At 47.8% G+C, this 26,769-nt stretch overlaps 3 protein-coding genes across 4 annotated transcripts; 1 reads left to right on the top strand and 2 right to left on the bottom strand.

The window, feature by feature from the left end:
• Nucleotides 1-96: 96 nt before the first annotated feature.
• Nucleotides 97-3,659, bottom strand: TAX1BP3 (Tax1 binding protein 3). Its single transcript, XM_082776254.1, has 4 exons — nucleotides 3,533-3,659; nucleotides 2,276-2,395; nucleotides 1,891-1,968; nucleotides 97-1,642 (listed from the first exon to the last, which is right to left on the bottom strand). The coding sequence occupies exons 1-4, from the start codon at nucleotides 3,569-3,571 to the stop codon at nucleotides 1,505-1,507; spliced, it is 375 nt and encodes a 124-aa protein (XP_082632380.1). The 5' UTR covers nucleotides 3,572-3,659; the 3' UTR covers nucleotides 97-1,504.
• A 211-nt stretch (nucleotides 3,660-3,870) lies between these two features.
• On the top strand, nucleotides 3,871-4,861 carry EMC6 (ER membrane protein complex subunit 6). Its single transcript, XM_082776255.1, has one exon. It carries the CDS (start codon nucleotides 4,011-4,013, stop codon nucleotides 4,347-4,349), a length of 339 nt encoding a protein of 112 aa, XP_082632381.1. The 5' UTR covers nucleotides 3,871-4,010; the 3' UTR covers nucleotides 4,350-4,861.
• A 249-nt stretch (nucleotides 4,862-5,110) lies between these two features.
• P2RX5 (purinergic receptor P2X 5) lies at nucleotides 5,111-19,005 on the bottom strand. Of its 2 annotated transcripts, none has more exons than XM_082776250.1 (12): nucleotides 18,825-19,005; nucleotides 16,363-16,513; nucleotides 14,818-14,937; nucleotides 13,469-13,544; nucleotides 13,017-13,113; nucleotides 12,468-12,548; nucleotides 11,595-11,733; nucleotides 10,760-10,896; nucleotides 9,962-10,055; nucleotides 9,358-9,423; nucleotides 8,538-8,620; nucleotides 5,111-8,100 (listed from the first exon to the last, which is right to left on the bottom strand). In XM_082776250.1, exons 1-12 carry the CDS (start codon nucleotides 18,959-18,961, stop codon nucleotides 8,025-8,027), a joined length of 1,257 nt encoding a protein of 418 aa, XP_082632376.1. In that variant the 5' UTR covers nucleotides 18,962-19,005; the 3' UTR covers nucleotides 5,111-8,024. The 2 variants fall into 2 exon arrangements, with proteins under 2 accessions (XP_082632376.1, XP_082632377.1); XM_082776251.1 differs by having other exon boundaries at nucleotides 14,866-14,937.
• Between the last annotated feature and the right edge of the window lie 7,764 nt (nucleotides 19,006-26,769).

The raw sequence follows: 26,769 nt of genomic DNA, 5'->3' as shown, positions 1-26,769 counted from the left end.
ATGTAGGACCACAATCCACTTTGAGCCAGAAAAGAGGTCTCAGGTGGAGGCATTCAAGTGATACGGCAGTCCTTCAATGTAAAGGGGAACAGCACAGGTAATCCAACTCTGTTTTATTGTGTGTAAAATCACGTGAAATAGCAGTACAAATAGGAGTGTATCTTTACAGTAACAAAAATAACTTCAACTTGAAAGCCTTAAAACTTACCGCTGAATTCTTAAGTTACAAAATTCAAAAGCAGTACTAAAGTAATTCAAATAGATATAAAAATGGTAAGTAGGCATCTGCTGGTGTGTACAGAAGTCTGAGACTGATACAACATATGTAAATAGCACAGCAGTAACGAACTGAATAAGTTAGACTGCCCCCTCCTCATGTTCTATTTACAAGCTTACCTGAAGACTGCATAAGGAAAGTACAGATATGTATAAACTGAGGTGGATTAAAAATGCCAGGTTTTAGCTAATTAAACCACTAGGAAGCCAGGTAATTAACTCAGTGGTGCAGCAAAAATCTTAAATCCTGTGGCATGTTGATTTAAACAACGCAGTAGCTTACCAGAAATTTAAATTTGGTCAAGAGGCACTTTGACAAGTTACTGGCATATTCATCTTTTCAATCAATAAATCAGTGATTTGAACAGTCTTCTGGAAGAGAGACCAAAATCTACCCCCTGATAGTCTGATACAAGTGGAATGAAGAACTGAAGACTCTGGATACAAGCAGCTCTCTTGGTAAGTTCAGCAACAGCATTTTCTTTTCCATAGTGTTTTTTACTTAAACTTGATTTGATGTTACAAATTACTTGTGAACAAAGAGAATCAAGTTCTCTCTGACAGTGAAGCTGAACTGTAGTGTCTAGAACTCTTTAATACCTGTGAAATGCACTAAAACTAACTCAGGTATTAATAACTGTTACTTAGCTTTTTTGTCTGAAGAGGCTGCTCTGTACCAGAAGTCTTGACAGTAAGCCATAATGCCCCAAACCCTTCAGCAAGCTCTGTCTACCTAACACAGTGTGACATTAGTACAGTGCTCTTCCACACAGCAGTGTGCAACTCTTAATCCTGGCATTTTAACTTGATAGCATGGGAGGACACAGCAGCTCACTTTTAAAAGCATAAGCACAGCAAAAGCCTCTTATCTTAATTGGCAGAAACCAAATTCCTGTTGGAACAGGAAACCTTTGTGCTCCAGAAAAATCCCGTCAAAATTGAGGCTTCTCCAGTTTTTTCCTTAAATAATATGGTTTGCCCTGTCCTCCTGAAAGCCATGACTATTACAAAGCCTTCCCGTGTACCTGCAGGGAAGACTAGTCCCCTCAGAGTGCTTCTCTAAAGTTTAACTATTGTCAATTACACCAGAGAAAGTATGAGTAGTGTTTACCACAGTTAGGAACATATATTCCTTCCAGACAACCTGTTCAGCTCTAGCCTTTGCTCCCTTGCTTGATATCCAGTCTATGCATCTCCCTCCCCAACCCCTCCCCAACTTCATGATTGATTAGGACAGCATGGATTGCTGCACAGCTTTCTGCAGAGATTGCCTGGTCACCAGCAGCCGCACCACTTCTTCATTTCTTTTTGTCAGCCTCTTCCTAGCTTGGTCATGGGTCACCATTGTCATATCCCAGCCATTCACCTAGGAAAGCACATAAAAGGCTTCAGCAGGCAAAGAGCAAGTCTTAAAGTAAGCTAGGGCAAGACTATAGGGACTTACAGGTGTCCTGTAAGTATATCTAGTACATCACTCTTATGCCACAACTCTTTATTTGTAAGCTGTACAAACTGCCCCAAAAAGTACTCCGAAGACAGAAGTTTTCCCAGCAGAAGCTTGCTGGAAGCGTGTACCTGGTACTGGATCGGTACTTGTCTTAACTTGCTGTTTACCTGCATGATCTTATCGCCAATCTGAAGTCCTGCAACTTCTGCTGGGCCTCCTTCTGTCACCCTTGTTACATAAATGCCCTGGAAAAAACAAGAATTGAGTGTTACTATGAATAACCTTTTATGGAAGGGCTGTTCCACTGGCAATGCAAAAATGCTTTGTAGCACGTTGCAGGATTCTAGTTAAGATTACAGGATTCTAGCTAAGAACAGGTTTGTGCAGTGCTGGAGAGAATAAAAGGTGGAGAGCTGGGTAAGTTAAACACAAGCTTAGCCTGCAAAGGATAACAACACTAACTTTAGTCAACTGCGTTAGAGGGCAGAATACAGATGCACTGCAGTAGTGCTTGCTCAGCCTAATTGCTATAAAAAACAATCAGCCTCTGACCTTGTCAGTCTTATCTTCAGAGAAAGGATTTTGAGTAGGATCCTGATCGATTCCACCTCCGATGCTGAATCCCAGAATCAAGTTGTCACCTTGGCGAAGCTTATGTATTTCAATTCTTTGCTAAAAAGAGAAGATAAAATAGAGTACTGTGAGCACTGAGATGAATCACAAGTAACCTTAAGACGTAGTTACACTGAGCTATCAGAGATACCATAAGCCTCGAGTAGCTCTAGGAGGGAAGGCTGTATGACAGCCTTGTGAGAGTAATAGCTATCTGTCAAACCTGCACAGGGTAAGCAAACAGCTCTAAAACCTGCTGGCAGCACAGAACTATCACATAGCACTTGTCATCTGTCAGCTGCACACAGCCTTGCAGTGACAACAGTTGGCTCTGAGCTGTTCTCAGCCCTACCCCAAACAGCAGAACAGGAGGGGATCTGCAAGTACAAGGGCTGTTGTGCCATTGTACAGCCCAGTGCCTAGTTGCTGTGTTACCCCTGCCCTGAGGAACAAGGGGGAAAAACATTAAAAATGGAGCAGATCTCCTTAAACATGAGTCAGGTCTTGCTGACGAATAGTCACTTGTATCTAGACTCATCGTAGCTTTTATCAGAGTGCCTCCCGTTCCTGCCTCGCCCTATCGGTGAGAATAGCAGCCTGTTAGTGGGATGGATAAGTTATCAACGCTGCTGCAATCCAGAGGTCGGTTCCTTGCTGTCTGGTGACCGCAGGCATCTGACAAATGCTCCCCTTGACTGTACAGCTGCCAGCTTCTGCGGTTCTTGCGCTGACACAAAAAGCCGCGGCCCCAGCTCAGGCAGCAACCGCTCGGGGGCTCTCCCTGAGCACCTCCAGCAGGGCGCAGAGTGCGGGGCGAGGCCACCCCGAGCCTGCGCCCCCCGGGCTGTGTGAGCGGTGGAGCCGCCCGGGGCAGCGACACTCGGCTGTATCCGAACCGGGGGAAGAACCACCGAAAGGCCTCGCTCGCGCTGCTCCCATTACGGCAATTAGCGCGCTGTAAAAGACAATTAACGAGCCGCAGCCGCTCTCCACTACCACCACCCCCCCCCCTCGGCCACCAGCCCAAGGCTCCGGGCCCAGGGAGCTCCCGGCACGGCCCCGGCCCCACCCTGAGGGGCCGAGAAGCGATCGCGCCGGGCCCGGCCCCGCTCCGCTCCGCTCGGTGCCTGCCTGGTGCCGGCTCCCCTCAGGGTCCCCCCCTTATCACCGCAGCCCCCGTCCCGCCCCGCGCCTCACCACGACGGCGGTGACCGGCTGTCCCGGCACGTACGACATCGCCTCAGCCCCGACCCCGCTCCCGGCGCCGCCGCCGCCCGAACAAAAGCCTCGCCCGGCCCCGCCCCGCCCCGCCCCGCCCGGCCGCGGGGCCCGGCCCCGCTTCGCCCCGGCGGCCCCCGCGCTAAGATGGCCGCCGGCAGCTTCCGGCGGGGCGGGCGGGCGGCTCCGGGCCCCGCGGCGCCGTGCTCCGAGCGCTGACCCCCGGCAGGGAGGGAGCGGAGCCGCCAGGGGCACGGCCACGGCCCGGCGCGGGGCCCCGCGGAGCGGCGCGGAGCCGGGCGTGAGGTACGGGGCGGAGCGGAGCGGGAGGGCGCCGGGGGACGGAGCCGGGCTCCTGAGGGCGGCTCCTGAGGGAGCGCGGCCTTGAGGCGCGCCCAGCCCCGCGGCCGTGTCCGTGCGTCCCCCGCAGCCTCGTCCCGGAGCCGGGCGCGGAGCCATGGCCGCTCCGGCGGCGGCCGCCAGGCGCGAGGGGCCGCAGTTCATCAGCGAGGCGGCCGTGAGGGGCAACGCGGCCGTGCTGGACTACTGCCGCACGTCGGTGTCGGCCCTGTCGGGCGCCACCGCCGGGATCCTGGGGCTGAGCGGGCTGCACGGCTTCGTCTTCTACTTCCTGGCCTCCGTCCTGCTCTCCGTGCTCCTGGTGCTCAAGGCCGGCCGCCGGTGGAACAAGTACTTCAAGTCGCGACGGCCGCTGTTCACCGGGGGGCTCATCGGAGGGCTCTTCACCTACGTCCTCTTCTGGACTTTCCTCTACGGCATGGTGCACGTCTACTGAAGCGGCCGGGAGCCGCGGGGGGCTGCAACGGAGCGGGAGGACGGTCGCCAAAAGTCACCCCCAGCGCCTCGGCCAGCTCACCTAAACCGTTGTTCATCGCTTGTGTCGTCAACACCGTCAGTAAATTACGTCCAAGTACGAATGAATCGGTTGTACTGTGCTAATTAAACGGGGTGCGAGAGCGCTCGGATGCCTCCCATGGATATTCGGTGGCTGAAGAACAATTTCTGTCCTTAATTGCGGTCACATCTGCAGATTCTGATTACTTTAGTTCCTTGTATCCTCAGCGTTTTGGATAAAAATACCAATTACCCCCCTTCTCTAGTTGCTGCCTGCCCAGCTATAACAGCACTCTAAAAATAATCCACTGACACAGGGAAATGTTTCACAGCAGCATGTAATTAACTGTATGTAAAGGTTTGATACAGAAATGTATTTGAGTTGCTAGTGCAAATGTTACCTTCCACAGTTGCTGTATTTACACCTTATAAATAAATGACATTGTCGTGGAGACTCTTCACTGGCATGGACAGAAGTCGCTAAGTGATGCTGTTAATGCCGTTGTGTCCAATGAAATACAGGCACCACAGTGCACACGGTGTCATTACCTGCTAGCTTAGGCTTGTTCAAGCATTAGGATTCCTGCAACTGAGCAGTGTGCTGTGGTGCCGCATCTGGTAGGGACAGAAAGGACAATTTGATCACCCACTACAGAGGTGCTGTGTCTTTGCTCTAGAGCTGCTTGTGCAAACAGTGCTTGGAGCCTCTCACCTACAGCTAGCAATCACACTTGCACAACCGCTGGGTTTTGTTGTGTATTTTCTTCCACAACCCCACGCTGCTTCATCTGGTTAACTGAGGCCATCACTGCCTTACCAGACCATTATAAAAGATTAATGGTTTGTTACACAAAGGTTTTAAAACATTAGATTCTGTATTCAAAGATACTTTACAGAAAAGTCAAGTTTTGGTGAAATGCAGAGTTATACAAAAAGGTGGATCTGAAACTATAAACACTGCTTCAGTCGGGTATCTTTTTGGGGGGAGGTCACATTTTCAATCCCCTCAGTTGTATGCTTTGGCAGATTCATACCATGAGAAAACAGCCACCACTTTTCATGCATTAATGAATATCTTTTAAACACCTGCACCATTGAAATACTTTCTAGACTCTTACTTGAATTGCTTAACATAAGTACGTATGACAAAGGGAAACGGGTATGTGCAACCTAGAGACCATGTTTTACAGAGCATCTTAGAGAGCATTGCCCTAAATTGACACAGTTTATTGCTGTACATCAAATTAAAAAAGAAAAATCAAGCTCAAGAAACAAGCTCCTAAGGAGAAGTCTGGTTGTTTTATTAATCACAATTGTGCAAATTGCATTAAATGAACAGTATAAAGAAGGGAAAAACATTCTAGTGAATTTTGGGGTGCTAAAGCCCCCCAAAGACTTAAATTCAGGAAATAGCTTTGGTCTGTTTTGTCAAGTTGAAGCACTGACTTCAGTAGAACAGTCAGCTTTACTGTTAGGATGAGCTATTCGGTCTCAGTGATGCCTTGGCCTTCGCCATGTGTTTCACCATCTAGCAATTATTTAAACAGAATGAAGCCCTGACAGCCAAAATTCCGAGCTGTTTCACTAGTGTGGTAGTTTCAAAAGGCTGCCTAGGGGGGCCTGTCCGTTGTACACAGGGTGACTCATGTTTGCCTAGAGATATTTTGGCTGTAACTGTAGCATCAGAGGTACATAGCTCATCCTAAATTACTTTATCTCCAGTGTTTAACTCCATTTATAGCTACATGTTAGACTAGTTAATATTTACTTAGCAGGAGCAGAGGGAGTGAACGAGACTGGGTGGGGTTTGCTACCAATGACTGAGTTCAGACTTTGCCACTGCTAACACAGGTGAGTTCTCATTTAGAGTCAGTCTCGGAGTAATCACTTCAGAGAAGTTAAAGCAGAGGTAGGTGGGGCTCACTGTTTCCCTGTGTGTAACAGATCACAGCAGCCTTCTGTTATGCTGCTGTAATCCTCTCTACACCTGTCCTGACAATACATAAGGGTGCTGCAGCAGGAGCCCTTTAAATCTTGATAGTCAAAGAGTGGATGGAAACACCCTTATCAGAACAACTGGCTAATGGTGACCAGTGGCATTTACAGAACACTGATCAGTTTGCGCCAAGCCGTGGTGCAGAGGCTTGAAGTGAAAGGACCAATACGTCAAGGACAGGAACATTCACCTACCGTCTTCAGGAGCTGGTGAGTCAGTTCCTGCTAGCTCAAACAAATGCCAACTTTAAAGGAAAGCAATGCTATTATTATTAATTTTCATCTTAGAGTAGTTGCAGCCCCACTTGAGCATAAATTCACAAAATGGGCTGCCGTTACTTAACTTTATCTTGCGAAATAACAAACCACCAGTGGCTCTTGAAAGATACCAAAGTGTTGAAATAGTGGACATCTGTCTTCTATTTTTACTTCCTGTTGGTCTATTTGGAAGAAGCTGGCAAAGTCTGTTTTACCTGACAGCTCCCCTTTTCAATCTCCACAGTACTGGCAGTACTTTCAGGGTACTACAAAACAGGGCAGAAGCATGAAGTGCCCCTTCCAGATCTCTCTCCACCATGAGCAATTAGTAAGCAATACAGAAAGCACAATCACTAGCAAATGAAACCAGGCACTAAGCAAAGAAGGGAGAACCATCTCCATGCACATATTCCCAGCACCATTTTTTTTAAGTATGCTAAAACCCTTCCCATCAACCACAAAAACACCTGTCCCTATCTTGCTTCAAAATACCCCTCCGCACATGTTGCCTTCCCTGTGCTCTAAAATACTGGTTGGTTATCTGGTTAACTACAAACGGAGAATCTGGGTAGCAGATGAGGTAGCTGGGACCCAGCCATGGCTGAAATCGATTCCCACTCAGAGCTGTGGCAGGCTCAGTCTCCTGACGCTCCCAGGAGAGAGGAGCAGAGCACCTTGTGGCAGCTGTTGTAAAGGCTTTTTCTGGAGGAGCTCTGCTTCCAGCCCTAGCGGTTACAACACACAGCAGTGAAAGCACCTGCCCCTTGCTCCAAAACAGGCCCACTCGGCCTGGGTGGTGTAGGATACTAAACCACTTTCTTCTGGGCTCTGAGGGTTGCTGAAATGTTGCATTTCCTTGCACTTCCTGACATGAGCAGTCCTGCTGCTTTATATCTAATCTTGCAAATAACAAAAGCGGGAGTTGGAAGCTGTGGCTGCAAACCAGTGGAGCAGGAGACGGGTTGATTCTTGGCCTCAACCCTCCTCAAAATGTCACTGGTGTTTCACATCACCGCTCTTTAGCGCTTAAAAGCAAAGCACAGCCACAGGATAATGCTGGCTATTAACATAGGTACAGATATATCTATTCATAAATATAAAAACATTCATTTGGTGCCTTCTTTTTCCTCTTATAAAATAGTCTTATAAATCCATAGTGATGACACAGGTGTTGCAAGCTCAGGATACCAGAGAATGTTTCAGGGAAAGAAGGGTGTTCTGTAAAGGATTTCTTTTCCTCTGGGAATCCCAATAATAGATGGTAGATCTCATCTGGGTATCTCCACTTCCCAGTCCCAGTGTCATCTCACACCTGTGTGGTTTTCCTGGAACGTGATTCCAGCTGACGGCCCCATCACTGTGCCTAGAGCCCACCGAGTTGGTCAGGGCTCTGATTCCCATTCAGAGTAGGGCTAGATAATGATTTCCTGGAACTGGACCTGAGGAGACAAGCAAGGAAGACAGAAAAGGCAAGCAGGCTATTTCCATTTCAGGAGGCGACACAGAGAAGAGGTTCCCAGACAGGCCTTACCACACCTTACCAGAAAGGCTGTCACACCTAAAGCTCCAGTTCTCAGTTTTATGAGGCTCTGGAGCCCTTGGAGCTGTCCCAATTCCATCTGCAGTCATTATGGACTGACAGTGCAAGGCCATTTATAGACCAACCATGATACAGCAGCTTCCCTCATTTCCCAGCTAACTGCAGCGATGAATGAGGGAGGGAGTAACTTGGCTAAACTCATTTGGAGGAATATAATTTCCTGGAACTCGCCTTTGTTTGCCATTAAAGTTTACTGCATTCCCATATCTCCTCCTATTTCTATTAGTCATGACAATAAAGCCATTACATTTAAACAGAAAAGCCAAGCCTCCTTACTTTACTTCCTCATACTTCTTGCCTCGATAAAAGTTACTCTTTTTAATCAGATACAGCAGCACCAGGTCGCAAAAGAAAGCTCCCTGCAAAAAAAGAAAGAAACAAACAAAAAACAGAAAGAATTCATCATGGCCTGTAACAATGACATTTGTCATGGAGCAAACCCATCTCCCCACAGGGACACTGCTGTCCCCCACCCCAAACTCCCCCAGGCTGCATAACATTCAACAAGCTCTCCTCCTGGGTAATGCGCTGGGCCTGCAGTTACTCATCCTTGCTCCAAATTCCCTTTGATGCCTTTGTTTTGTCTCTAGGTGCGTAGATCTTTCAGAAAAGGCATCATGCAGGCAGAGCTGACAGGTGAGCTACTAAACACTAGAATATCTCAGCTCAAGAGCTAATGCATAATTAGAATTGGAGGGCAGGCATGGAGAAAAACTCTGTCTGGGGTATTTTGTGGCCAGCAGAGTGTAGTAATTGAGTACATCACAGTTGTCACAGTGTTTGTCCTTTCCATGGTAACAGAGCTGAAGTCAGCCAGCACAGTTCAGGTTTTTTACACTACCATGTTTTATCTCAAAGTAGAGAAGGGTATGTTCAGATCTAAATTACAATTAACCTTAAAGAAGAATAATTTGTAGGAGACTACACGATACAAATGCCTTTAGGACAGGACACAGACGTACATCTGACTGAGCAGCCAAAGTAGCAAAGCCTCTGCTGGAGAAAATACAAACAAATGGTCCCATTTTATCCCTCTAACAGCTAAATGACAGATCTGGGTCCCAATATGTTACTGTAAGAAAATACACCAACTTACCGCCCCCATGAGAGCAAGCCCTGAACCGATATTGATAACGGTGGGAATGATGTTAAATTTCCCTGCCTAAAAGAAAAACGGGTCATGAAATATTCAGTGAAAGCACAATCCAAGAAACAAACTTAAGGGTGTGGTATTACACAGGGGAAGCTACTAGTGCCTGTGGGTGTGTTTTGTTAGCAAGCAGCGAGCACAACCACAGAAAAATTCGCAGTGAACAATTTTTGAGGCTAAAGGTCTGTCTGTGTCTCAGTGCCAACTGCTCATGGCTGCATTTCTGTACTTGCGTCATCTCTGGATTAGGCGTCTCTTTCTCCAGCACATGCATGTGGAAATCAAGTCTCCGGGGAAAATTTGCATCTGCTGGACTTTACATGAGACTCTTTTTAGGTGTAAGAGATGCAGACAGCTGACCTTTACCTTGTCCGCACTCCAGGTCATTTCCTGTCTTATGCAGAGTTAGCTCCACATAGATAAATGGCAAGAGCTCTTTCCTACAACAAGCCAGAGAAGCTGTTCTCATCCCAAAGCTGCCCTTTCACTGAGAAGCGTCTCCCCCCTTCTCCCACTCCAGGCTAAGAAATACTCTGGCCTGGAACCTCACCTTGCCATTCACCATCACATCAAAACGGATTCCATATGCTTTAAAGAGTGTCCGGTAGTCAACCCCGTCAGCATCCCGGTAATATTTGGCAAACCTGGAACGGAACAATGCCGATTTTAACTCCATCATCTGTCCCCACACACAAGAACCCATCCGAGTTCACCCATCTGTTCAAACGGATCTATTCCTCTATCAAAACCAGCTTTATCTTTCAAGCCTGGTTCCCACACCAAGTCTCCCAGTGGCAATCAAGTCAGGCACTTCTCAGGGTGTTTCTTAGCTGATGGTATCAGAAAGCCACTCAGATTGGGAAGCATCTACACGTGGTTATAGCAGAGTTGCAGCTTCTCTGGACGTTCCTTTCCCATTGCCATGCGGAACATGGAAAAGAAACATACTGCAACAGGGATATCATGGCCTGAACCTATGGGTCTTGCCGGCAGTTAATTGACTGGGAATCAGGCAGAGGAGCAGTGGGTAGTACCGGTTATGAAGGGACTGGCAGAGGTCATAAATGATCTTGGTTTTCAAGCTGGAAATTACAGCGCATGCATCAGGAATCTGGTGCAGGCAGCACACGGAGGATAATTGCTTGGGCAAGTGCCTGGAAAGTGAGGAGCTTGCCATGGGCATGACTCCCTCCCTCCTTCCTTCCCTCCCCTGAAGCAGTGTGCCTGGCTGGGGCAGTGCCTGGCACAGTCCAGTCTGGTACTACCTCGCTGCCAACCTCCAGCACCAGTGAGTCAGACCAGCTCAGCCTGACTGCGGGTACTGCATCACATTCTCCTCTTTACTCACCTGAAGTTGTACCCTGAAGAGACAGACTTTTCTGCAAACTTGTTATCCAGCCGGCTAAAAGAATAGTGAGGATTACATTCAGAAGGGGCTTTATCAAGATCACAGTTCCATTCAATCTGAATTCCTATCACACCACCCTTAACGAAAAAGAGAGACAGTGTGAGTTTTTTAAGCTTAGTTCAACCAGTCTGTCTTCAACTTTGTCAGATCCTAGGGCAAGTTTTCCCTGGGGACAAGAACAGATGCATTTCTGGACACACGACTGTGGACAGACTAAGCTTACGATAATAATCACATTACTCTTCACACAACCCTAGTTTTGCTTGTGCTGGGATCCCAGGAGGTGGCTTCCCATCCCGATTTCATTAAGTGCCTATAACATACTTCAGTGGAGAAGACGCTCTTTAATGCGGGGATAAAGTTCACAAGTGCAAAAGCCAGCACAAAGCCTGCACTCCTCACCCCGTGCTCCCCAGGATGCCTCAGACTGACTCCATCTCCCTGTCCTGTGCTACAACCAGGTTGCCGCCTGGTTGGCGTTGCAACCCCAGGCATCCCTGCAGAAATGGGCCTGTTCACCTGGCTCTCCCCACAAAGGCAACCTTATGGGGTGTTTCCAGAGCAGGGGGAGCACCACTGACATCCCAGAGTTCTGGGTCTAAGCCAGTGGTTTAGTAATCTTGAGCAGCATTTTCTAAGCAGCCCTAAATAACAGAAACCCGACCCAAACATCTCTTCCAGCATTATTTCTTGCAAGCCTGGTTGGGAGGCAGATCCCTGGGCCTCACAGCCACCCAGCGAGCAGTACAGCGAGCTGGAAAAAACACACTCCTACCTCCAAAGCCATTTCATGGAAGTCGCTCCCGGCCCATCTGACGATGTTCCCCAGGAGGAAGATGGGGCAGTAGGGATGCTCCGTGCTGTAGCGGCAGCTTTTCAGGTAGGACTCATTGTCGGTTGCCAGCACATTCATCCTGCATGTGGGAAGAGGGGAAGCCATCTTGTGTCCCTCTTTGCTTGCCTACACAGCCTACACCCCCAAGACTGCAGAGACAAAAGGTTTCTTCAGCATCCCACAAGCAGAATAGAAATGGCACCTTGCCACCAGCTATTCTTTTTTTTTTGTCACCCTGCGAGCTTCTCTACTGCTGGCCTAGGGAAAGCAGTCAGCTCATACAAAAAGGCTAGCTGGGGACTAGGTCAGCTGAATCTGGGTTCAAAGAAGGCCTTGCATGGAGCAGGCTGATAGAGGTCTCCAGGACCATTTGCTCTTCTCAAGTTAATAAATAAGGGTACTAGAAATGTCTAGCTGAGCCCAGCAGAACAGCAAAACCACACTTCCTTCTACACCCTCTTTCCGTCTTATTGTAGCAAGAGCTGCAGCAGCAAACGCAAACAGATTCATTTTTATGGAAGAGGAGGAATATCTGGGAGCAGAAGCAGCTCAGAAACCTGACTATGCACTGTCTGAGGGACAGCTCCATTGCCTTAGGAGCATTCCCCAGCTGCATCCCATGCTGTAGGTGCCACCACAGACCACGTTTGGTGATGGATAACCTTATCAACTTACTCTCACACAGTCTGTGCCTCAGAAGAGGCATTAACTTTCTCATCCTATCCCTCAGGCAGGAGAAGGACAATGGAGCAAATCAGGATTACTGGCTCTGTGATGGAGAGGATACAGGGACCTCCGAGCACCTGCACTTACTTGGAGAACTTAAACTTGGGGAACCGGATCGAGTTCTTGATGTAAACAGTGAAGTTTTCTGCGCTGGCAAGAAGTGGTTTCCTGGAAGAGAAAGGTTTGTTCCACATTTACGTTTGTACTCTGTGCACATGTTTAACTGGAATTGCCTTTTAAGAAACAACTAGGTACCATCCTGTGGAGCTTCTGCAGGGTGCATCCTCTGCTCAGAGCTTAGAGCTTCAGCAGCCAGATTCTGCACTTCCACAACCAGATCCCAGCTCTGCCCTTTCCCTGGCAGACACGCCACTCACCCCACACTGCCACCAAGCTGTTAGTGAGGAGCATGCAGGCTGAGAGGGAGCACAGAGCTGGACACAGCCCCGGGATAGCCAGTGAGCAAAGCAGGGGGAGCAGAGGACCAGTCCTGCTGAGGGCCGAGCAGAGCTCCCTCCTGCACTGGAACAGCTGACATTCAAGCAGACATCCAAGCAGAGAGAACCCAGACACTGCCCTGAATGACACACAAGCCAAGCAACTTGAGCTTGGAAACAGCATAGGACAGCCACATACTTGGGCTTGGATCTTTTCTCCACTGGGCACCAGGCCAATATCTCGCAAGTCCCTCTGATGCTGTCCCTTTCTTTCAAACAACGGCCAGTCTTAACTCCTGCAGCACAGACAGCACAGAAATGGTCACACAGAGCAGCCGCTGCCTCGCCTTGCCTATGGGGTAAATGAAAATCATGCTTTTCACCGCCACCCTAAGCCCTCCTCCCTGCTGTGAAAGGGCCCCTCGGCTGGAACAACCACTCTCTTGTTGCTTCTCTGAGCAGCCTGGGGTTCTTTTGGTCTAGCCATCACAGAGCTGTAAACAAGGCAAAAATCATAATGAAAGATAGCGAAGAAAATAGTTATAGCTGCTCTCTGAAATCAGAGATCTGTGGGGTTGTAAACCAGGCCGATGTCTCTGAAGAAACCTGCCTCTACCAGAAACAGTTCAGAAGGAGGTCCCCCTTCCTTACCGTTGCCAGCCACCACTGCTTGCCCAGCCAGGCAGTCCCCATCCTTGTAACACAGGGCATCAGGAATGCTGACACTCTGCAAAGTGGAAGAGGACAGAAGTGAGACCTGTGACAGGACACAAGGCAGCAGCAGAGCTGCGCACATTTCACTGCGCAAACAAGCTGAGGAGGCACCTGAGCAGGCAGGAGAGGAGAGGGCGGGCAGCCACACAGAAGGGCTGCATCAGACCTCGCACTGCTCATGCATAACCTGGCTGGGAGCAGGTGCTTGGTCAGTGAGCAAAGCATGGGAATATTCTGCCCAGCACTGAGGGCATAAATCTACAAACTCCAGGAAATCCCAGTCTCACTCTCCAGGCTAATTCAGTTCAGTGATGCTCCTGAGACTGACTCAGAGGGGTAATTAAGTAACGCTGTTGTAGGGTGAATCATCTACAAGATGGTGAACAGCAAAAATGCGCAGCTGAAGCAGTAACTGCAGGCTGGGTGCAAATATCTTGGCAGTAGCACAGCGCCAGCAACACTACACTTTAGCTAAGACTTCCTGCTTTTGGCCTCTGCTCAATCTGGAGAGGGACAAGCAGTGGAAAAACCCAGGCATCACTTCCTACCAGTCACCAAAAATAAGCAGGAGACCGGAGTACTTCACCTTAGGAGGTAACGGTATCTTTGATTTAAGCAACAAGTTCTGGGCGTCCAAAAATTGCCCTTCTCTTGGCTGCATGCTGGGTTAATGCAGCCACTAGAGGACAGCCCTGTCCTTACCAAACAAGCTGTGCTCTTGGGCCTGGGTTACCCCTGTGCTTGTGATAAGGAAAATTAATCATTGCTGCATGCCGACAACACTCCTTGTATGGCCAGCATCCTCATCCCCCAGGCTCCAGCCATGAACCATGTCTCCAAAGAGGTCATTTAAATACGACAGGGTTTAAAGCCTTGTGCTTTTGACCCATAAGACACATTCTGGAAGGTGCTAAGCACCTTCACAGTGTCCTGAAAGCAGTGAAAGCCTGAATGTTCAGCCCTTCGTAGGATGGGGCTCTTAGAAAGTCTCCTTACCAGTAAACAGACTGAGTCACCTCTAAGTTGTTTTCCCATGGCCTTTTCTGACCCTAAATAATCCCTATTCTGGTCTCATCTCCAGCTGGGCAGACATCCAACACCTTCAACTAAAGTCAAGCGAGACTCTACATGACCAGTGCCTCTGGAAATTAAGAGGATTGAGCCTCCCAGGTTTGCAGTAACCAGTCCAACTTTCCCAACTGAGATGTAATACTACAGAGAAAAAGCATTCGCCTTTTATCCTTCCCGTATTCGCTGCTCCCCGAGTGTCCTCTGCCAGTTCTTACCCCCAGTTTTGTAGGGGTCGGGGGGCCAGGGGGCTCAATTCTTCCTACCTCAGGACACGTGGCTTGCCTCTGGTTTGGGGTCACAATCAGATTCGTCATGACAAAGAAGACGTTTTCACCCTAGAACAAACAAAGTAAAGCAAGAAGGGTCAGAAAACCTATTTTAGAGAACCTCTTACAAGAAAGATGCAATTCTCTGCAGAACAGTAACACTTCCCTCCTCCTGGTGCTTATCAAGCTGGGATGCAACAGAGCTCTGTCTGAGTAGTCATTTGGATGAATTTAGATATTGCCAGTCACTCACACAGCTGGGGAAGTTCTGGCACAGAGAGGTGCAGTGATCAGTCAGTTACAAAAAGCAGGTGAGGGCTGAAAACACAGCAAGCTGCAGCTGTCCCAGGTTACGGTGTTGCATTGGCACTCACAGGCCATGGAAGTTCCCCTGTTTCACTGGGAGCCCAGGGTCTACCATCGCCATGGTTGTGCTGGATTCCATATTGTAGCCTTATTGCCCAGCCACATTTGAGTTCCTGGTGCTGTAGCCCAGATATCTGCGTTATTTGGGCACACCAGCCCGGAGGCAGAGCTGGCTATAGTTACTCCGTGTGCCCCACTACAAGGACTCCCAGTAAAAAGACCAGTGCTTGTGTCACAGAAGAAACATCTGGCAAGTTAAAATACCGGTCAACGCCAGCATTTAATTTCTGGGTATGCACAACCAGCTACCTGCTAAGGGTCCCACGGCTCCCATACAGCTTGCACAAGAGGCACTGCAAGCCTGCTGCCTGGCCTTCCAGCTGCACAGCACATGTCAGTTGGAAATCAACAGCTGGCAGGAAGGCTGCATGCTAAAACTGGTGGAGATGCAGAGCACAAATCTACAGATCTGAGCAAACAAGGGATGCAGCAGAAAGAAGGTGAAGCCTTATTCTTGCGTACAGACACGTAAATTGTTCAATTTACAGCTTTCTGCCCCGTCAGCACAGAATCACGATTTTCCCTCATGCCCTTTCATGCACACGTGGCAGATGCTAGCAGGGGAAGCACACAAACAAGCAGCCCCTAGCAAGCACAGTTCAGCAGTTTCCAACACGATAGCAGGCCCCATCTGCTGGTCTCTTCTCCTTAAGCAGCAGCTATACAACTCACTGTCCAAGCCAATGAAGCGAGGCAGGTTTAGCCGGATGCATGTCAAGTATCACTCAATTTCCACCACATTTCCCCCCCCCCCCATCTCCCACCTCTTCTGGGCTGCCCCACGCACATCTGCTGCAGCCCAAGAAAGGAGGTTCGGCTGAGCAGTCCCACTGAAATCCGTGGGACTTCTGCTGACAGATTGTGTTTGCCAAGTATTGTCCTTTGCGAGATAGACAAGGTTGCTCTCATATTTGTAGGGAAGACCTAAGAGTAGGCACAGAAGTACTCTCTTCTGGCCAATCTGATTATTCACAGGAAAGACCTGGGCACATCACTTCAGCCCTTCCACCAGCACCCACACTGGAACATGCTTTTCTCCCTGATCGGTAGAAGCAGGGTGATGCCAACCTGTGGAGGGATAACATAATCCGCAACATCCCACAGCCTCTCCCCCAGCTCCGAGGTGTTGGTGAAGGCCACCCCCTTCACCTTGGTGATGACAGAGCTCTGGAGGGATGTGTCTGTGTCCTGATAGCCTTTCTTGACAACAAACACCCACCTGCAAAGAACACAGCAGGCAGCAGCATTAGTGAGTAACATCAGAAAACAGGTTAGCTCGAGGTTTACACTAAGGCCAAACACTGTTCAAGAGCAGATCAAAATATTTGAATGACACCAAACCCTCTGTAACTACTACTGCAGGTTCAGAATGAAGCAGTCACAAGCTGCTCTTATCTACAGCATGCCAAGGACGAAGACCACCTGCACAGTGAAAGGTGTAGAAACTGGTTAGTGGGTGTAAAACCAAGCCTCCTGCCTCCACATCCTGTGCAATACTCAGTGACCTTGGTGGGAAGAGGGGACAGCAGGGCTCTGTGCTCCTCAAGGTGAAAAATAACAAAAGCTTTTGCAAGTTGCAGTGAAAAATGTGGTTGGTTTCACAAGTGAATGATTCAATCCCATTTTAACACCTTGCTGTTATGCTATGAGTCCACCAACAACTGGGTGTTGGTCTCCCCACAACTATATGTCTCCCCACAACTGGGGAGATGCGATGCAAGCAGGAGAGCTGAACGTTGCTGAGATCTGCAGGGAGTGTTCGCAGCTGGATACGGGATCTGTTGTAAGCCAGTGCAATGGTAACAACGTGACTGCACCCAGGGCTGTGTTCTGGGCTTCTCAAAAGCACACCTGGAAGAGCTGCTTCCTCTCTGAACAGCCCGCGGAAGGGCTTCACTCACTTCTTCCCACTGGAAGCAGCAAGAACTCCCTGTTATAGGGTGAACACTTCTCTGAGTTAAATGAAATGTCTCCTGCTTCTGCACAGTATTGTCAAAATCACCTACCAAGACAATGAATCACCAAGACCCCTGAAGAAGCTAACGGTGCTGGGGCAGGTTTTGAGGGAGGGACGCAGGCTGCAGCTGCTGGCACAGCTCCCCTTTGCAGTGCACAGCCCTGGGCTGCACCATCCCAGCAAGCACAAGCAGCCATCTCCGGAGCTGAGCAGCACTGACACAGGCTGTGCCTGACAAGCCTGAGTAAAAACATCCACCACCCTTTTTCCAACAACACTCTTCTTCTCTCCTAGGAAGGCTTAACGAGAGACTCTGGAGTGTCCCTCAGTGAATCTGGGAGGGAACAGCAGCCACATGCAATCAGTCCAGAGGGACTGGATAAGCACAGCTCCTGAGCCAGCCTCCAAACAGGTACAGGTACACAACCGAGCAGCCAGGCAGCAGGCTAACGCAAAACACCTCTGGGACAAAGCTGCAAGCCCCAGCTACAGAAGAGGCACCGCAGGCACCAGCGGTGACAGTGCCAAAGGTCTGCAGAAGGCAACATGTGCCTGTGAAAGAAAACAGCCTGTATGGCCCAGGCAGTCTCTGAACATTCACAGTTGCTTCCTGCTCTGTCCCTCCTGAATGGAGGATGTGTGCTCAGCAACCTTATCTGCAGCACTCCTCCTTCAGCAGCTAATACATACCAGACTGCTTAGGCTCCATCTCTGTCCTGCTAAGTAAAGCTCTGAAACTGTACACCTTTCTATAAATAAACCCAGCATGCCAAAATGACCCTGCTATATTTAATCGATGAAAACATGAGGTGAAAGAAAAGTGAGGGGACCCAAAAGCACAGACAGTGAGGGTGAGGCTTATGAATCACATTCTGAAAAGCCCCAGAAATGCAAAAAGCAACATCAGAGGCTTCACAAAGGCTGGATAATCCCACATCACAGCCTGCAAGCTGCAAGGAGTACGGTTGTGTTTGTTACATGTCACTTCTCTGGCAGAACTGGGCCTTTTCTGAGCGATGGTGTAGCCATCTCCATGCCCAGCTCAGAAATAAATGCAAGGCAGCTGACATTCACACTGCCTCATCCTCCACAATCCTGGCTGCTGCAGCCCACTCCCACAAAGACATTTGCCACTTTGTGCTTGGTTCCCTCCCATTTAGACTTGAGCACGTCATGCAGCTGTGCAGACAAGCCAGGTTTGCCCCAAGACTCAGCAACCATGGCCCTAAATGCTATTGTCTCCAGTGAGTCAAGTATTAAGGTTTGGCAGCTTTCCTACCAAATACAGAAATAAAGGCTTAAATAATGCAGTACGGAGCCCCAGTGCCATTTGCTCTATTTTTAACACTGCACTAATCGGGAAGGTAGAGATGAATCTAGCAATCCCTAGCAGGTGAAAAATCGGGTATGAGTTCATTAGACATTACAAAGCAGCAGTGTTATAAATAAACCTAACTATCCGCACTGCCACAGCGAGCTGTCGCTGTATGCAGAGCGCCCTACATCAATCTTCCTCACTACACAGCAAGCAAAGGCAACCACAGCAGCACATCACACACAGAGCGATTCTTACCCCACCAGGTAAGCCAGGATGGAGAGCTGCACCACTCGGTAGAGAATCCCCACCTTCTTGTTCTTTGCAATGACGTATTTCTCCGTTTTATAATCAAAAAGCGAGAGGAACAAACCCTTCCAAGCCACCTGCCCCATCCTCCCAGCTCGCTCCCCACCGGTGGCTGAGGCAGGGAGCAGCGTTTGCTGCTTGCGTTACCCACACGTGCTCTGCATGGCAACCTGACACACCAACCCCTCTGAGCAAGTGGCTGATCTCCTCCCTCCTGTCAGCTGCTCGCTGGCAGCAGCGCTCAGGTTCGAAACTGGCAGCTGCACTAACACGATAACTTCCCCTGGCTGCTTTCCAGATGAGTTATTCTCTGGGGAAGCCCCCACCTCGGTGTTGCTCCTGCATTTCATTTTCTCCCCCCAGTCAGCAGGTGTTTATAATGACACGTTATAGCATGAAGCCACGTTAAGGCATTCAAGGTGACAGAGCCACAGTGTCTCCCTGGTAAGAATTAAAGCCTGCCTGCATCCTTCACATGGTGGCAAAACACCTGGTTAAGTTTTTAATTTCTTAAGCATTTGCATGAGCAATGAGAGCTTGGGTCCCTAACAGCCACTCAAAATACTTGCCTGGCTACTGCATCATCCCACAAAACAAACAAACAAACAAACAAAACAATTTAAGAAACTAATAAATTCTGCATGTAATTAAGGGATCAATCACCATTGAGTCTCGTCCAAATGCACAGTGAGTGCTGAGCTAAGTGCATTTAGGTACAAAACATACCATCTGATGCAATACCAAAGGGAGAGGAATGGATTTTGTCCTCACTGAGATGAGAGTTGTTTACTAGCCAGTACTACAAGAGATGATTCCTAGTCAAGGACATGAAATGACTATTATTTAACCAAGGAGGGAGGATACAGAATGAGCTTTGAGGAGGAAAATGAAGTTAGCCAGCATCTTCCAGCATCTGAGCTAAAAGAGCTGACCTTCCTCACCAAGAGAAGCTCCAGCAGCAAGCTGGGACCTGAACTGGAGTGTGCCCACTCCATGGGGATCCCACACACGTGCACTGATGGGAGATGTCTCCCAGGGGTTGCTCCAGGAGGCTGCATCCATTACAGAGTGTTTGTCAGAGAGATGAGGTGTGTATCAGGTGTAAACTGCAGGGCTTACTGCATTCACGCACGAGCACCTAATTAGCTCACACCTGAGCACTCAATTAGCTCAGGGGGCTCGGTCAGGACCAGAAAGGCTCTTGAGATTTCACAGCAGGCACCTGTGATACGCACCTGGACAGAGGTCAGGAGAGGGGGTCACAGCCACCCGCTGGATGTGCACAACTGCCACGTTATCGAGGCTGCGGACAGTGCAGAGAGCTGAGCTGCTCCAGCACACACACATCCTCCCTGAGCAACTCTTTTCCTAGGGAGAAGCATTTCTCAAGATCCCAGGCTTTATGGAATTGTAGAAATTTTCCCTTTCATTCTCCTTACATTCTGTATCAAACCTAAACAGATGGATCAGACGTTTAGTGAATGTGTGCCAAGATTGCTCCAAATCACAAGAGAATCACGAACAGTTTAATAATGAATATCCTCAAAATACCTCATTTTGTCCCTCATCCTACAGCCATCCCTAGAGTTTCCTACCACAAAGTGAAAGAAACCTTTCTCCAGCAAGTGAAAAACTAGAACAGAAATCTGCCCGTGAGCTCTTTTTAACCCAGAGGCTGCTGCTCTCCTCTATTGCCAGCCCCACGGCACGAGATCATTTCAGCACCTGGCTCTTCCCCGAGGAGTCTCCTGGGCGACACGCAGGCTGCCGAGGGACACCCACGGGCACCCTCTGAACTCTGCCCCTGGCTCGGGGTTAGCCCAAACCCCCCTCCCAAACTTTGCAGCCACCCTTCAGCCTCAGCAGAGGCAAGAGGCTGCTCTTGCTCACCTCCTGCTCACCAGGACCCCTCCTTTCCCTATCTGCTCCCTCCACATAGGCAGTATCTTTCTGCCTCGCACCGCCAATCTCACAAAACATGTTTTTTGCTTCCCAAGCTCCTCCTGGAGCCCTCTTTCTCACTCAAGAGTTCATGGTTTCCCACTTCCTCAAATGGTAGTTGATGACTGTATCTACTCCTCTTTACCTGCAGCCAGACTGTCACTACTGGCAGTTTCAGAGATCCTCTCTGTGAAAGCCTGAAGCACAAACAAAAACTCTTCCAACATCTAATAACCCAAGGAAATAAAAATCTCCAAGAACACACACTTCTGCAGGGAGGAAGGAGGCCACAGCAGTCACTGGGGCCAGAAACAAGTACGGAAGAAATGCAGGCTGAAGGAGCCACCACCTGACCTTCTGCTCACCTGCTCCTAAATCAGACAAGTCCACAAGCACAAGCCACCCAGCAGCACACCCTGTGTCTCAGGGCTATGTGCCATTGGCTCATGACTGCTTCCAGCACTGCTCCTGTTGCACTAAGAGTATTCAAAGTCATGAACAAAGAAAGTATTGGATCAGCGAAGACAAGTCAGCCCTTGGTGCTGTCTAGAGACCCCTCTCTCCACCCTCATCTTCCCTGGAGGCACATCCTTATCTGTCTGGGTGACTGCACAGGCTACAGTCAGACCAGGAACCATGCTAAGAGTTAAATAGTGTGTTGCCTCCTGGCCTGGTTTAACTCAGTGGCACAGACATAGGTCTGCTATGAGTTTTTGCAATTACTTTCCAGGTTAATTAATCTGAGAATGGATTTACACAAGTTAGAAAAAATGCTGCTTAGAGAGAGAAGTGTTCCTGTTACAGACGTAACCTGAAGATGTCAACCACACTTGATCACTAATGAAAAAGAGCATGAAAAAATGACTTTTTTTCTTTTTTTTTTTTTTAGAGCCATCAAGTAGAAGCAGAGTTGCAACTGCTCTTTTTGAACAAGAAGTTTCAATTTTTATCAGATGCACCTGAGAATATTCTGAACGTTACTTGACACAGGAAAAGATTTCTGCTGACAACAGTGCTGCTGACATGCTCTTGCAGTTATTGATTTCATCACCTTGTACTTCTCACGACCTTATTTTTTTGTTGCTTGGAAAGCAAGATGACTGGCGTGTTTCTCAAAGTATCCACGGGCTGTTCAAACAAGCCGTTTCATGAAGCAGGGAGTAAATAACTTAAAATCTAACCATCAGTTACAGACAAAGAAAAGTAGTTTCTCTGTGTCCTTCTCAAGGGACTCAGGCTGGATCTCTTCTGCAAGATATCTCCCTTCTTGAGTCCAACATCTTGGACTCTCTAGGACTTCCATTTCCCATGGAAAAACAAACAGTTTTTCTCGTTTCCCATGAGGGCTATTTACTCAGTCTGGAGATTCTCACAGGGAGGATTTATCCTCCACTGCTGAAACTCTCCCGTTCTCTCTCTTTTTATTCCTGACACACACCTGCATGTAACTCCTTGTACTGCTGTCACTAATTATTCTCATTATTCACATGTAGGTATAAGATACATCTCTTGTCTGCCCAGACTGCTACTCATCTACATTCCTCTCCATCTGCTGGTAGCTCTTTGGTGTTAATCCAACCCACAGCTGATTTCAGTCCAGTCATGAGCCCGTAAAGGCCATGTAAAGGGACTGTGGAAATTAAACTTTAGACCCCTGCCCTGACATAGTGACATTCAAAACGTACCAAGGTCACATCTGTCTCTTTATGGCATTGTAGGTTAGAAACATTTCACATTCCACCCAGTAACATGGTCTAGTGCTACCTTTAAGTGACGCCCAAAAGGGACCACACATTTTCCAAGCAATAGCAGACAACCCTGACCAGTACAGACCTCAAGTGGCTGTTGTAGGTACCCATTTTAGGCACTTGTCTTGTTCTCTTTCAGTTCCAAGTGATCATCCTCTAGGCATTACTGCTGTCTGCAATCCCCAGTCCACCCTTTACTGGGCTATCAAGTGCAACAGAAAGCATCAGCTCCCAACTGAATGACAGCTGAGTCACAAAACACTAAGACATTTCTGAAGCACTGAATATGCTCCTGCAGCAAATGCCTGAGCAATGCAGATGCATCATCCAGAGAGGCGCCAGAGCAGCTACTGAAATAGAAAGGAGGCAAGGAGCAGAGGACGTAAATAAGAGATAAACTATTTTGGCAAGGAAATGAACAGTGGAAAAGGGAGAAGTCAGCTCTCCGTTAACATTTTGTTTTTCTTTCTCACAGTAATCATACCTTTAGGTCAACATCTAAGGAAAACAAGGGCAAGAGTTCAACTGGTTGAAAGAGGAAACTGCTTCTAAACCACAGCACATGCACACTGAAGCACAGGAAATCAGCAACATCAGCCTGCATTCTGAAAATGAGTTTGAGAATAAAGAAATGTGCAACCTGCAGTGAAAAATGTTCCATTCAACTTCCTTTTTCATACTTGCTGTGACTTTGCAGTGTAAATAAGAAATAGGTTACTACTTGCCAGTGAAAAATTGACAGAAATCAGCCTCAGCCTCAATATATGTCCTTGTAACTGGCACTTGTGCACACCCAGCCACAATGGAAAATGAAATCTTTCAGGAGTTACTAGAAAAACATACAGATCTTTTCTTTCTTTTTTTTTTTTTTTTTCTCCTCCCCTCACCTTAGGAAGAATATTATTTGCCAGAGGCTTGTAGAAAGGTAATGTGTGGAAGAATCTTTCTGTCATTATCTACAGAAGAATCCAAACCTGTCTGTAGAGCTGAAAAATGGAAGCCTGACGGAGTTCTAGAATATATTGTCTCTTTCGTTCAGCTCATCGCTTCCAGAAGAAGAATTTTCAGCCTCTGAATGCATTCCAGGTTGCTCTCCCAGCTCTTGAAAATCCTACATAGCGTATGGGAATTCTTGTTATCATCAGCTGTCGTTTTCATTCACTCCTCTCTCCCAGCCCGAGAAGTGAAAGTGCTTGAGGAATAGGACCAAAGAGAAAGAAAAATACACCATATCTAATGAAAGTAACCCATCATGCCCTGTCCTGTGAGACAGCTAGCACTCTCAGATAACAGAAATTCAGTAAAAATGCACATAAACCATTGGTGGGACATTGAACGCAATGACAGCTGGAATGGCAGTGTTACACAGTGCTATACTGTAATTTTCAGCTTCTAAAGTCAGCCCATAAAAGCATCATTAGGGAGTAAGAGGAGAATGTTAAATCGAAGGCCTGAAAGACAAATGTTTTTAATGAAATGAGTACTCCTAAACATGCCTGACTGACCACCTTTTTGCTTCTTTGCCAAGGTGCATCATCCCTGGCCTGGAAGGGTATGAACAGGTCCTGGCTGGAGAGCTGTTAGCAGAGGCTGCCTGCCTTGCAGCCAGTGCTGGGGAGAAACCTTCATCCCCTTTGGCCAGCGGAGAATTTCATCATGTAAACACCCAGAAAGCTGAGACTGAGGCCTCTGTCCTTCCCTTTCTGGAATTACCAACTGGCAATTCTTTCCAGCTGTAGGAAAACAAAACATTCACGGTACTTAGACTTGACCCACATAGGAAAAGGTTCCAACAGCAACACCCTCAGCCAACCAGCCCGGCACCTGACCTTGCCTTAGCTCTGGAGGCTGATGGTGCTCTAAGCCCTTACCTGTTAGCACAGCTGATGTGTCCCACGCACGCTCAGACAACAGAGCCACAGCACAGGGAGCAGCGGAGCACGGACATACTGGAGCTGCTCTGGCCAAGCTGGCAGTGTCGAAGCAACCCGCTAGCAGCTGCACAGCTCCATTCCAGCTTATCCATCCTGTTATAATAAGAGACAGGAAATTTCTTTTTTGAGAGTGTAATCCAATTAACCTCCAAGTAAATCTGCCCCAACAGGCTCTCAGGCCTAACAAAACACTTCATTGCTCCTATCTGATGCTCTTTTACGTCAGCACCCAGCGCTTAATGAAGAACTACTTATGCCCTTTTTCTGATAAGCTTTCCTGAACAGCAGACTTCCATTTTACTTACTCCTGCTAACCACCACGCTGTCTGCACTCCCAGAGTCCAATACAAGAACCTGCCAGCTTCTGACCACATGGAAGGAATTATAACCCAAGGTTTGTGAATCTTCCTGGCATATGAGAAAGACATAAGCAGCTGATATCACTCCTGATTAAAATAGCATTACGAAATGTATCCATCCTCCCCTACAAGTTAAAAAATAAAAAGCTACCTCAGATGCAGCAATTCTTGTCAGCCAAGACCCACTGTCACACCTCCTACTCCTTGGCTATATATCACAGCAAAAAATAGCCAAAATCTGTCAGGCTGAGCTGACCTACTAGACGATAATGTTCAAACCTGGAATGATTTAGAGCCAGGACCAAAGCTAAGACAGCTGGTGTGATGGGGATGGGTGATCAGCACTCTTCCATATGTGTGTGATGTACAAAGGTCGTGCATTAATGACCCTCCCAGCTCAGAGGCCTCCCAGTTGTCTGCAGCAGCTTCTCCACCTGTCACACCTGGACCCCAAACATCCTGCTAATGCGTGAGGCTGGCAATTAATGACTCCAAAAGAGTCACTTGCAAATCTATGGAGATGGCATAACTGTGCCACTGTCAGAGTGCACCGAAGTCAGGCCTATGCAGCAGGGCCACAATGTTGACAAGGCTTTTGCACAGGGGATTTTATTCAAAACGCAAATCACAAATAAATTTAGAAGCAGACACAGCAAGACTTCCATGGAAACAGCACAAAAACCCAGCTGTGGCTTGGATGACTGAAAAATCTTGGCCGTCTTCACTAATCCCTTAAGTGCCATCCAATTACTGCAAATGTGTTTGGCATCTACTACAGCAATTGTGAAGAATTAAATGATCGAATGGCACTCATCGGAAATTACAAGTCACAGAACACTGTAATGCATTTACGAAAAAAACATCTAAAAAGGAAAATAGCATAACCCACTGCAAGAACTGACCTCTTTGAGAGCCTTAAGGGACAACAAAAGGAATCTGAGTAATGAGGGATAGTTAATTCAGAGAAAAACCTAGAAGAAGAAGAAAAAAAAAAAAAAAAAAACAAAGAAGAGAGAGTATAACAAGATTGGCTGAAGGGCTGAAGGAGCTGGGCTTGTTTAGCCTCAAGAAGAGAAAAGTCTTCTTGCAACTCCTTATTCTTAGCACAAACTTATACAATTAGCAATCTTTCCTAAGGGAAAGTAATCAAAAAACTACCAACAGGTTTTTTTTTCTGTGCAAAATCTTACGAAGTGTGATCTGACTGTAGAGATCTCTAGGTGCTTCAGAACAGATAGGACTTTGGTATGGAACGGTGAAGGTCTGGTAGGGAGGATGGGCTAGATGGCTCCTAGGGAGACTGGCAGCAAAAGCACAGCTGCTGGTATATCACAGTCCTTTCAGAACAGCACAGCTATCTGTCCCAAGTGTTGCTCAGTACAAGACCTGTCTAGAGCTGTGGAAAAAAACAGGCAACAAATTTTCTTCTCCTAAGAAAAGCCAACATGGCCCACAACTTAAAAATAAATTAGTAAGTGAATAAATAAGGAAGCTATGAAAAAGTAGGTGGCTTCTTTATAATGCTGCCACCTCAGTCACTCAGCTGCTTGCTTGCCTGAAGCCCTTCAGAGGCATTCTCTCTCCAACCAGCACATTCTGCTTTTCATGTACTTAATGCCTCATTGAAGTCCATTCACTCAGGAACATGCAAACTGTTCTACCAAAACATAGACTGAAAGATGGACAGTAGCTCCAGAGATGCTACCTGGGAAATGGTACGACAAAATACACAAACTTTTAACCATGAAGTGTTATACACAGGCAGGGGTCTTTTGAAATATTTTATTTAAAAAAATATATATTAAATAATAAAAAAAAAAAAGAGGAGTAACAGTTAGGGGGGACAGTAAAGCCATTCGGACCAGACAAAGCACATTCTTTCCAAATGGTACAGAGCTGTTATCATAAAAAA

Source organism: Aythya marila (assembly GCF_965140915.1).
Source record: "Aythya marila genome assembly, chromosome: 20".
Taxonomy (NCBI): Eukaryota; Metazoa; Chordata; class Aves; order Anseriformes; family Anatidae; genus Aythya; species Aythya marila.
Note: the sequence above shows the minus strand (reverse complement) of the source record. Positions and strands in the feature narration are given on the sequence as shown.